General features: G+C 42.6%; 1 protein-coding gene across 2 annotated transcripts in view; it reads right to left on the reverse strand.

Moving 5' to 3' along the window:
* The window catches only part of LOC107294550 (catenin beta-1-like), a 19,349-nt gene extending 7,600 nt beyond the window's left edge, over positions 1 to 11,749 (reverse strand). For both annotated transcript variants that reach the window (XM_015823786.1, XM_015823785.1), the window contains exons 1-10: positions 11,734 to 11,749; positions 10,852 to 10,910; positions 9,678 to 9,905; positions 9,347 to 9,600; positions 8,951 to 9,189; positions 8,288 to 8,489; positions 4,435 to 4,579; positions 3,383 to 3,486; positions 561 to 899; positions 208 to 366 (exon numbers count right to left, since the gene is read on the reverse strand). In XM_015823786.1, the coding sequence (XP_015679272.1) occupies positions 208 to 366; positions 561 to 899; positions 3,383 to 3,486; positions 4,435 to 4,579; positions 8,288 to 8,489; positions 8,951 to 9,189; positions 9,347 to 9,600; positions 9,678 to 9,905; positions 10,852 to 10,864 (1,683 nt within the window). In that variant the 5' untranslated portion in view covers positions 10,865 to 10,910; positions 11,734 to 11,749. The remainder of the gene's footprint in view (positions 1 to 207; positions 367 to 560; positions 900 to 3,382; positions 3,487 to 4,434; positions 4,580 to 8,287; positions 8,490 to 8,950; positions 9,190 to 9,346; positions 9,601 to 9,677; positions 9,906 to 10,851; positions 10,911 to 11,733) is intronic.
* Positions 11,750 to 12,089: the final 340 nt, after the last annotated feature.

Here is a 12,089-nt window from a genome sequence, read left to right on the forward strand (position 1 = left end):
AATAGAGTTACTAGTATTGACCTAAGGGGAAGTAGGATATATTAAAATAATAATAGATTAGTTATATGTATAACTGAGTTAATTATATTGAAATAATTTGAATTGTACAAATATGATTTTGTTTTGATTAATTGATGGCCTTGCCACCATGTAAAATAAAACCAATAAAAATTTTTGTTGAAAAAAAAAAAAAAAAGAACTACATACCACAAACTGCTGCTGTGTACCACCCATTGAAGTACGTCGTTGGGTATCTTGATGTGCTCTAACTAGCAGTTGCACTAGTCTTGGTATTGCACCTTGTTCACGCAAAGGAGCATGATTTGCTGGACAGAGAGCAAGATTGCGGATCAAGCCAACAGTAGCCTGCAAATTAGAAAAGGTAATGACATGCTGCAAAATACTCTGGAATTTAGCTTTACAACTCAAGCCTTTGAAAATATTTTTAATTCATTGCATCCTTGTAATAGATTTCTTAGAGGTCAGCTAGATTTTGTTCACTTCATACTCTCTCTGAAACCCAAGACTATAGTGGTAATGTCGTTACCTAATCACCTCACCTTTATAAGAGGCCAGTGGGATGGTGGATGCAAGAGTTTAACCACCACTGGCAGACCATAATGAAGACGCACTGCATTTTGGGCCATTTCAGCTTCTTGATGCCGACTGGTGAGGTGGCGGAGGGCACAAATAGCTGGCTCAGTAATGTCTTCCCTGTCACCAGCACGGAGAACTGTGCGCACAAGAGCCTCAATTCCACCAACTTGGCACACCATCATTTTATTCTTGTAATTATTGCAAGTAAGATTAGAAAGGATGCCAGCAGCACAGGTGACAACATTGATATCATCTGATACCAAAAGCTGCACAAGTGTTCCCAAAAGACCTTCCATGCCTTCCTGTAAGAAGAGGTGTATTTAACATCAGCATTTCTGTGAGACTATACGCTATTATCAATAGCAATTAATAACCCTGAAATACCATATTCACCTCACCCCCAGATCCATTTGTATTGCATTGGGGATTTTGGTTAAGACACCCTTACTTGTGGGCTTTATCAACAAGATAGGAGTTTTTTCCAGGAAGGACAGACACAGATAAACAGTGTTTCTACATCTAGTGGAAATAGGGTAGGCAGGCTCAGCATAAACAGCACAGCTCATCAAAAGCATTTTTTTATATCCAAGTGAGCAGAGGCAACAGGATGATGCTGGAGATGGTCTCTGCTCCAGCGGTTTGAATTCTAGCACTGCGTGTCGGGGTGAGCTCCCATCACTCACCTCAGCTTCTGTCCACCTAACAGTTCGAAAGCATGTTCTATGCGAGTAGATAAATACAGGTAGTCCTTGAGTTACGACTGTAATGGAGCCTGCCCATGGCACTCGTAACTTGAAAACTCATGGGAGTGAATCTTGTACCTCGAACTAGATCACTCCCTTGCCCGTTAAGACTCATGCAGCTCGTTAAGTGAACATGAGGTATCTCAGGGTGGGGAAGGCCATGGAGGGCCTAGTGATGGAACAGGCCCACAAGGCCTCCCTGACTCATTAAAATACCTCATGCTTCACCCTCCCTCCCTTCCTGCCGTGCCAGACTCACCTTGAAAAGATCTGTCTCCTTTCTGCCGCGGTTCCTGCTGCCGCCTGGATCTGAGGCTGGGGGATGCTTCTAGGTGCCGGAGGGCTTTTCCAGGTCGCTGCTGCCCTAATCTGAGGCCGAGGGATGCTTCCGTGGTCCTCCGGTGGCCCAATTAGGGTGATGGAGGCCTTCTCCAGGCCGCTGCTGCCTGGATCTGAGGCCAGGGGATGCTTCCATGGCGGTCTGGTGGCATTTCCGGGCAGCAGTGGCCTGGAGGCCTCCGGCGCCCAAATTGGGCTGCAGGAGGGCAGCAGAAGCGTCCCCCGGCCTCAGATCCAGGCGGCAGAGGCCTGGAGAAGGCCACTGGTACCCTGATAGGGCCATCCGAGGGCCACAGAAGCGTCCCCCAGCCTCAGATCTGGGCGGCAGCAGGAACCGCGGCAGAGAGGAGATGGATCTTTTCAAGGTGAGTCTGGCATGGCAGGAAGGGAGGGGGAAGCATGAGGTATCTTAATGGGTCAGGGAGGCCTTGGGGGCCTGTTCCATCACTAGGCCCTCCATGGCCTTCCCCACCCTGAGATACCTCATGTTCACTTAACAAGCCACGTGAGTCTTAATGAGCAAGGGAATGATCTCGTTCGAGGTACGAGATTTACTCCCATGAGTTTTCAAGTTACAAGTGGCATGGGCAGGCTCCATTACAGTCGTAACTCAAGGACTACCTGTATTTATCTACTTGCATAGAACATGCTTTCGAACTGTTAGGTGGACAGAAGCTGAGGTGAGTGATGGGAGCTCAACCCAACACACAGTGCTAGAACTTGAACCGCTGGAGCAGAGACCATCTCCAGCATCATTAAGCCACTGAGCCACCGCACCTCTTATGGAACTTGCTTTCATAAGGGCATATACATTCTAAATAATAAAGTGATCAAAGAATTAGAAATTGATGTTTGTTTCTCATGATCCTATTCACTCCAAATTTATCAGCTGATTTATAATGCTTTTCACTTAAGAAAAAAAGATACTGTGTGAGCAGTGGACCATAAATTACTAAATATTCAGTAGTTACCACAAGGTACCCTATATTAATTTAGCATCTTTATACACTAGTCTCAATGGTACAATGTGGGTATAGTTCTGATGATATGTTGTAACCATGTGGCTTGAACCCAAAAATATTCCTTATTCATGCCCAAGCATTTGTGTTTCTTGCAATTTAAATCAAATTAATAAAATTATCATGTGCATCAGGGGTCCCCAACCCCCAGGCGTGGCCCACTACTGTGCCATGAGCTGTTCGAAACCGGGCTGTGGAAGCGGTGGGCGCGTGCGCATGCATCCCCACTTATGCGAGCAGAGAGTGAATGCATGTGTGCGTGCTCCATTTGTACGAGCGGCGGGTGCACGTGCCTGATGCTCATGTAAATGGAGCTGTGCACACATGTGCACACTTGCCAGCAACTCATGCAGAACCATCCCCTCTCCCCCTGCCAGTCCACAAAGCCAGAAAAGTTGGGGAACTCTGATTTGCATGTTAATTAACACACAGTCAGGAAACAACATAAGACCTAAGATTATAATGAAAAACCTGACTTAGCATTCTGTCTAAATTCTACCTTCAAGTTGTCCCCCTATGACCTATCCACTATTTCAAATGATTTTTTTTAAAAATTCCTCATTTCAGTTTTGAGCAATATTAGGTTAACCGTATCAGTATCAACTCAATATAATAAAAATAATTTTCTAACAGAGACCAGTTTATAGTGGAATATTAATAATTTTTCAAGTTCTCACTCCTTACCTGCTTAGTTGCAGCATCTGAGAGATTTCTTAGAGTCCAGAGACAATTCTGAACAAGACGTTGGCTCGGATCTGTAAGATGGAGTCCCAAAGCTTGCATTCCACCTAAAGATCAGTTAGGATTTACTATCATTTATCTTTATCTCTCATTATGGAGAAAACAATGTGCTTATAACTGCAAGGACATTTATTTACATCCCTGTAGACTGGTTTCAAGTAGCTACAGTGAGGGAAAAAAGTATTTGATCCCCTGTGATTTTGTACGTTTGCCCACTGACAAAGAAATGATCAGTCTATAATTTTAATGGTAGGTTTATTTTAACTTTTTTGAAATGCGTTTTTCTGGATTTTTTGGCTGTTAGTCTGTCTCTCACTGTTAAAATAAACCTACTATTAAAATTACAGTATTGGCTGATCATTTCTTTGTCAGTGGGCAAACGTACAAAATCAGCAGGAGATCAAATAATTTTTTCCCTCACTGTATAATGAAACTAAAGTATACCAGCTATACAATACACAGGGAATCGTGTACAGCAATTCTAAGTCTCAGATCTATTTTGATTCACAATTCCCTATGTATACATGCAATAAATCCCCAACATAAGACATGTACTTCTAACTGTAACCAATTCCATGGTTGACAAAGTGCCAAGGCCATTAACGGGACCATGGTACACAGTAGTTATGAGATAAATAAATAGAGTGATGTATTATGGGACCTAATCTATCCAAAAGCCCAAGTGTTTGGGCATATCAAAATTGCTAAAAACGTTAAAAACAAAAACTGCAATAGTAGCACCAAAAACCTATTATAAACATGTTAACAGCCATTGCTAACATTTCCACTTTTGCTATCAATAGTTTTTGGTTTACTTAGCTTTCAACACTTTTGTCAAAAATAATACCTCTTGTTATTGATGCATTCCACCCAGTTTAGAACAACTTATATAGATGTTCATTTTATTACCTGCCCCTCCCCAAGGAAATTTAAGTAATTTTGGCCTGAATGCAAAACAGAAGCAGTCCTAATTCCATGAAAAATGAAGCACTTACCAGCTTCAACAATTGCTGGTTTGTTACTAGAGCAGACTGATAGCACTTTCAGCACTCTACTTGTGGTCCACAATAATTTCTCATAGGTATAAGTCCTCATTATGTTTACTAGAGCCTGGGGTCCACCACTTGCCAAAATAATTAGCTGCCAAACAAAAAAGTATTTACTAATTATATTGACAATAGGCTAATCGGGATAGTTTTTAAAGATGTAATTGTAATCTCTTCAGTCTGACACTATTGTGTCATGCTGTCGGCTCATTTGTACATATGAAAGTAGAAAACCACATTTTCTCCTGGAATGTCAGAAGAGTGGTATATAAGGAGACCATCTAAGGGTTGACAGTGGAGTTTCCCAGGCCTATGGTACAGGGGGACTTCAATCTGCCATAACTGGCTTTGGCCTTGGAAGCAGCCTGGGAGTTCATGGCTGCCATGGGCCTATCCCAGATCATCTCTGGCCCGACACACACTGGATATGATCTTCATGTCAGAGTAATGGCAACGTGATCTGGTGGGGGATCTATCATTATCCCACTGTCATGGTCAGATCACGCCCTGGTGTCCTCGAGATTCTCTTATGTCTCCCTTTTCTTTAGGCAAGAAAAAACAAATGCACAGGTACAGTATAGGTGGTACCTCGCTCAATAGTAGTAACTGTGAGAGGGATCTTGGAGTCCTGGTGGACAATCACTCAAATATGAGCCAGCAGTGTGCTGCAGCTGCCAAAAAAGTCAACAAAGTTCTAAGCTGCATTAACAGAGGGATAGAATCAAGATCACGTGAAGTGTTAATACCACTTTACAATGCCTTGGTAAGGCCACACTTGGAATACTGCATCCAGTTTTGGTCACCACAATATAAAAAAGATGTTGAGACTCTAGAAAGAGTGCAGAGAAGAGCAACAAAAATGATCAGGGGACTAGAGTCTAAAACATATAAAGAACGGTTGCTGGAATTGGGTATGTCTGGTTTAATGAGAAGAAGGACTAGGGGTGACATAATAGCAGTGTTCCAATATCTAAGGGGTCACCACAAAGAAGAGGGAGTCAACCTATTCTCCAATGCACCTGAGGGCAGGACAAGAAGCAATGGATGAAAACTAATCAAGGAGAGAAGAAACCTAGAACTAAGAAGAAATTTCCTGACAGTTAGAATAATTAATCAGTGGAACAACTTGCCTCCAGAAGTTGTGGATGCTCCAACAGTGGAAGTTTTTAAGAAGAGATTGGACAACCATTTGTCTGAAATGGTATAGGGTTTCCTGCCTGAGCAGGGGGTTGGAGTAGAAGACCTCCAAGGTCCCTTCCAACTATGTTATTCTATTCTATTCCCCCCTTCCACAGGTAGGCTGGGCCCATTAGAGCGGTCTGCCCCCTGTGACTGACGGACCCATATGGGTTCCAGAGAGAACTGGGGACTTTGCTGCACGGTCCTGCTGAAGCTCTGGTTACATCCTAGAATCTAAGGGTGGCCGAGGCATTGGACAGGCTCATGCCTGTGTGGCCTCTCTTGACCCATCGCTCCCGACACTCCCCATGGTTCATGGAGGAGCTATGGGTTCTGAAAAGGGCAGACACACTGAGAGAGCCGGTGCAGGAAAATGGGGGATGAATCTGACTGAACACGACTTAGGTCCGCTATTAAAGCCTACCTCATGGCGGTAAGAGCGGCAAAACACCGTTATTTCTCTGCTCTTGTGTTTGCAGAGTATCACTTGATGGCTCTGTTCAAGCTCAACCTTCAGGGCCATGCAGAGGAATTTGCAGATCACCTGATGAACAAAGTCGCTCGGCTTTGTTCCCAGTTAGAGCCCATGCATTGTGCAGGTCCATTAGAGATGCCTAGGGAAAGGTCTTACCTAGTTATCTGGGAACAGTTTGAGCCTGTTAGACATGATGAAGTGGACAGGGTCCTTTATGCTGTCATAGTGCAACCACATGTCAATTAATTTCCTGTCCCTCCTGGCTGGTGACAGCTTTTAGGATGCTGACTGCCAGGTGGGTTCAGACAGTGATAAATTCTTCACTGCAGGAGGGGACATTTCCAGGACCTTTAAGGAAGCCCTGGTTCATCCCCTCATCAAAAAACCATCTCCTGATCCCACCAGCCTAGACAATTTCCATCCAGTCTCTCAGGTGGTTAAATGGCACCTTCAGAGGGTCCTGCATGAAATGGATTATCTGGATGACCCCTTCCAGTCAGATTTCAGGCTCGGTTATGGGACAGAAACAGCACTTCTCAATTATCTCTAGCAAGAGCAGGATGGGGGTGGTACATCCATTCTTGCTCTCCTTGACCTCTCAGTGGCCTTCAATACCATTAACCATGGTATCCTTTTGGACCAGCTGTGGGATTTGGGGCTGTATGGCACAGTTTTGCACTGGTTTGGCTCCTTGGAGTGAGAGGTCCAGTCCATGGCTGCTCCTTTGTGGTGTGCCGCAGGGCTCAGCACTCTCTCCATTCCTTTTTAACATCTGCATGAAGCCACTGAGTGAGATCATCCACCACCACAGGATGAGGTACCATCAGTATGCTGATGATGATACTCTAATTTACATCTCCATCCCAAGAGACCCAAGTGATGCTGTCGCTACCCTCCTGTGATGTCTGGAAGTTGTGGGGGTCTGGATTGGGGACAACAGGCTTCAGCTGAACCCTGGTAAGACCTAGTGTCTTTGGGTGCGTGGAGGTTCGGTATCCATGACTTTAACATCTTTCGTTCTGGATGGGGTTGCATTGACCCAGACATATCCTGTGCACAACTTGGGGTTCTCCTGGACTTGTGACTCCTGCTCGAAGAGCAGGTGGCAATCATGGCTGGGAGACCCTTTGCACAACTTCGTGTTGTGTGCCAGTTGCATCCTTTCCTGGATTGTGAGTTTCTGTGCTCAGTCACTCAAGTGCTAGTCATCTCATGCTTGGACTACTGCAAGGTGCTCTACATGGGGCTACCCTTGCAGAGTATCTGGAAGCTACAGCTCGTGTAGAACGCAGCTGCAAGGACAATTCTTGACACCCCTAAGGTGGCCCATGTTACATCGCTGTTCCGCGAGCTGCACTGGTTCACAGTTTTCTTCCAGGTCCAATTCAAGGTATTAGTTATCACCTTTAAAACCCTTCATGGCATGGGTCCAGGTTATCTGAAGAAACATCTCACCCCAATGGGATTGGTCCACCCCACTTGTGCCGGCAGAAGGGGCATGGTGCAAACCCTGTTGGTCAAGGAATTCTAGCTGGCGGGGTCCAAGAGAAGAGCCTTTTCTGCCGTGGCGCCCGCCCTCTGGAGCATCATGGTCCTGTCCTCCCCCCCCCCGAGGTAAGATCTACATCCATCTTTTTGGCCTTCTGAAAGGGCTGAAGACCTGACTCTGCCAACTGGTCTGGGGCCCCAAAGGAGGCATGTCATTCTGGTTATTGGATAAGACCCCACCTCCTTCCTGTGCGCATCTTGCTCCCTTAATTTAATGCCTCTATTTATTGTTTTATACTGGTGTTTTTATTGATTGATTGTAAGCCACCTAGAGTCACCTCAGCAAGATGGGCAGCATAATATGAAGTCAGACCATGGCCAATCTCCCAATATTGAGAATACTGATGACAATAACCCTTCAGAGCAATGATTTTCTAATCCTACTTAGTAATACTGTGTATGTATGAACCTGGGATCATCTGCATGTGAAACATGTGTTTTATTACTGACCTACCAACCCTCAAGGACTATTCCTGAGTCCAAATAATATACGCAAAAGCAGAAAAAGAGGTTAGCTTACTAACATTTTACATGTGTCCCACTAAGGTTAATTTCCCAACTTACTATTTGTTCACTGCATAGTAATATTTCAAGCATTACCTTGCTTTCTTGATTACCATATGCAAGAATCTGAAGACAATCTGTTGTAATGGCCAGAAACTTAACATTTGTCTTGTTCAGCAAGGCAACCATTTTTTGTAGACCTCCAGCTAGACGGACAGCCATTTTGGCACCTTCCTGATGCAACAGAAGATTGTGCAGAGTAGTAATAGCATAGAAAAGTACAGAATCCACTGGTGAACTATAAAGAAAAGCTCAAATTAACAAATATACTGCCTAAGACCAACAAATACTACATATTTTATTCATCACATTTTAGAACCACCCATCTCTCACACAAAGGGACTCTGGCCAGTGTACAATAAAATATTAAAAATATTAAGAAGTATATAAACTTTAAAAGACGCAAGTGATGTTAAAAATTAGTTAAAAGGTGGGGGTGGGTTTTCAGGGTGCTAACCAGCCCCATGGCTGTGCTCCAAGCAAGGGCGCAAAACCATGTTTTCACCCCTTTCCAGAAGGCCAGAAGAGTGGGGACTGCCATACCTCTGGGGAGAGAGAGTTCCATAGGGCAGGGACAATGACAGAGAAGCCTCTCTTCCTGGACCCTGCCAGTCAAATTCTTTGGCTGACGAGGTCCACAACATACCTTCTTGCCTAACCAGGTGGGACATAGATACATCAAATCAATTATTTACATACCCAAGCATTTTAACCAGAGCAGGAATACCTCCTGACTTGAAGATTGCCAGCAAGCCTTCACGATGATGAGACAGGTTATGTAGTATACCTGCAGTACAACGGGCTGTTTCTACATCATCTGTATTCTGCATAGTACGCACAATGGCAGAAACCATTTGAGGAGAACGCATGATAGCATGACGAGAGGCTTCTTTTTTGGACAACTGATGGACCATAATTGATGCCTTGTTCACCACAACCTAATGAGTGCATTGAAATTCAACATTTTCAAAATCCAAAACTGAGACCATTAAGTGAGATGGTATGAATAGACACATTTTTATGTGATCAGGAGACTCTCAATCTTATGCCTCTTAGAGATCACAGTAAATGTAAGCTGAATTAACATGCACATACCTGGTCCTCATCATTTAACAATTTGGTCAATTCTGGGATGGCACGAGTTGCAAGCTCTGCATCATCTTGGTAGTTTATCAAATTAACCACAGCATGTTTTAACATCTGGGAAGGTTCAGCAAGTCGTTGTACATTTGTTGGATGCGCAGCATCAAACTGTGTTGATGGGATTTGCATGCCTTCATCCAATGTTTCAGGGAACATAGCAGCACGCACTCTCTGTGCTCGGGTCATAGCATATTGTCCCTCAGTATCTGGAATAGGAGTAAGCGCTTTTTCATCTAGCTGATATACAGTTGAGTGATTAATACAATCACAGAATTCTACTTACCAGCAACCTGTTCCTGAGTGAAAGACTGAGAGAATCCCTGTTCCCATTCGTATAGAACGTGGGTGGTATCAACATCTTCCTCTTCTGGGGTTCCCTTGCCACTCAGAGAGGGAGCTGTTGTTGTGGCACCAGAGTGGATACCAGAATCCAGGTATGACTGTTGCTGCCAGTGACTGACAGCTGCTTTTCTATCGGACTCAATTGCCATATCCAACTCCATTAAATCAGCTGTTGGCAATAGAGCGGTTAAAAAGAAGCTTTCTAAGATAACAGACAATATTTGGCAAATTTTATTCAAGTTTTAATTGAGACACATATTGCATGCTAGATATATAAATTTTCTTTTAAGATCTAGTGGAAAAGGTCTTCTGTGGCTTAACAGAAGTGTAACATTACCTTAAAACAACTTTTGTGATAAATTATGGACTTTCCTTTCAGGGTACAGAAGAGGGATACATTGCACTAAGATGTTTGAGGTGATGGCTAAAGGGAAGAAAACAAAGCCAATGGGAAGATGGGGTAAGTGGGCTAGTGGGCTACATTGTGCTATGAATTGTACAGGGGAAGAGGAAGTGATCAACATCAGCCTTTGCCCTGTTTGCCCTATCCAGATATTATTTTGTTCAAAATAAGGAACACAGAGTTCCTGATTTCAGTTCTGCTAAAGCAGGGGTGTCAAACTGCCGGCCCATGGGCTGGATGCGTCACGCCAAAACCGCACCCACCCCTTTGCCGGCAATGGGGAAAAAGTCGCGATATGTCGCGACACGTCACGTGAAGTCGCATGTTTGACACCCGTGTGCTAAAGCATGGCTTATCTAAAATAATTTGGCATAACCTGTGGAACTTTATGGTATATTTCAGATCCAAGACAATTTTTTCCCATTTCAAGCACATAGCTATGTTTTACTAATTTTTTTAATGAGTTGCTTTAAAATTCTACTTAATCTTAACTTGTGGCAAATGTCTGACCATCTCTGCAACTATACAGAGACCATAATTCTTGTGTTCAACATTAAACATTAAAATCAAGTTATGTTAAAACTAGCAGAATTTTAGATTTATTTTCTTACATACATTTAATTTCTTACTATTTTTAAGAGAAGAAAATTGGCTACTTTCAATATTGATCACAATTTAAACTTCGTATCAACTTGATTATACCAATCCATACCTTGAGTTGCCATGTTTCTTGGTGTACTCCCAGAACTGTCGCCTGCTATACTTCAGACCCTAAAGCAGAAAGACAGAAATGTAATTAAGACAACTTAGTTTTAGGTTTAAAAGATTTTAAAACTAAATCTCTTTGTGTTCATAAAACCAGATAAACATTTACTAAAAAGAACAGCATAATTTATTTAGAGGAAAATTTCCTAATCTTTCTGTGCCAAAGACCCCTTTAAGAATCAGGTGAAACCCATTATTTTAAAGGAAACAACTGTACTCAAATACAGATACCAAAATATTAAAAATTAATTCAAATAATTTTAGATAGATATATTGAAGTTAATCATTAGTTTTGAAATCTAGAGATCATAAATTGCTTTGTAGCCTACATTCACTATTGAATGAAACCTAAATTTTAGTCAGGTTAGTAAAAATAAAATTGTAATTTTTTTCCTATCCAAGTCTCCAACACTACTGAAATTTATGGACTTCAGGTTAAGAATCCAATTTAGAGGCTACCAGAGAAACAAAGCTAGTAGCTGGGACAAAGTTAACAGCCATTTGGGGAGTTTCCGCTCTAGAGATCTCATATAGAAGCAGCAGACCTTGGCTGGCTGCTATATTTAAACTGTTCCTCAAGGTAAGTTTATTTTGCTTCCTTTCAAAGGAAACCAAACCCAAATACTGTACATGCTGTGATATAGCTTATTGCTCAGTGAAATGGGATAAGGGCAACATAGGTATCAGCAGCAGGGCTGTTTCCTTTATAATTGAGACAGACCAACCAAAAGAACTCCTGGTTCAAAAAAGTTGATGCCGGAAGAGTCAGAACTGCAGTTAAAAAAACTACTTCAACAGTAATGTTTGGTGTAGTGGTTAAGCTGCTGACCTACAAACCAGGAGACTATGAGTTCTAGTTCCACCTTAAGCATGAAAGCCAGCTGGGTGACTGGGCCACTTTCTCTCAGCCCAACTTGCCTCACAGGGTTGCTGTTGTGGGGAAAACAGGAGGAAGGAGTATTATATTTGTTTGCTGCCTTGAATTATTTTTTTTTTTTATTATTATTTTTTATTATTTAAACCGACAAACAAAACAAAACAAAACATAATACACATATATACACAATATATATTTTAACATCAACTTCGTGCCAGTATTCTTCTATTTTTTACATTTTCCCCCTTATTCTTTTTTAAAGTGTTTATCCTTATTGCCCCATTATTTCTTGTTTGCATTTTTCTTCC

Source organism: Protobothrops mucrosquamatus, unplaced genomic scaffold, assembly GCF_001527695.2.
Source record: "Protobothrops mucrosquamatus isolate PMUCROS unplaced genomic scaffold, P.Mucros_1.0 scaffold1988, whole genome shotgun sequence".
Taxonomy (NCBI): Eukaryota; Metazoa; Chordata; class Lepidosauria; order Squamata; family Viperidae; genus Protobothrops; species Protobothrops mucrosquamatus.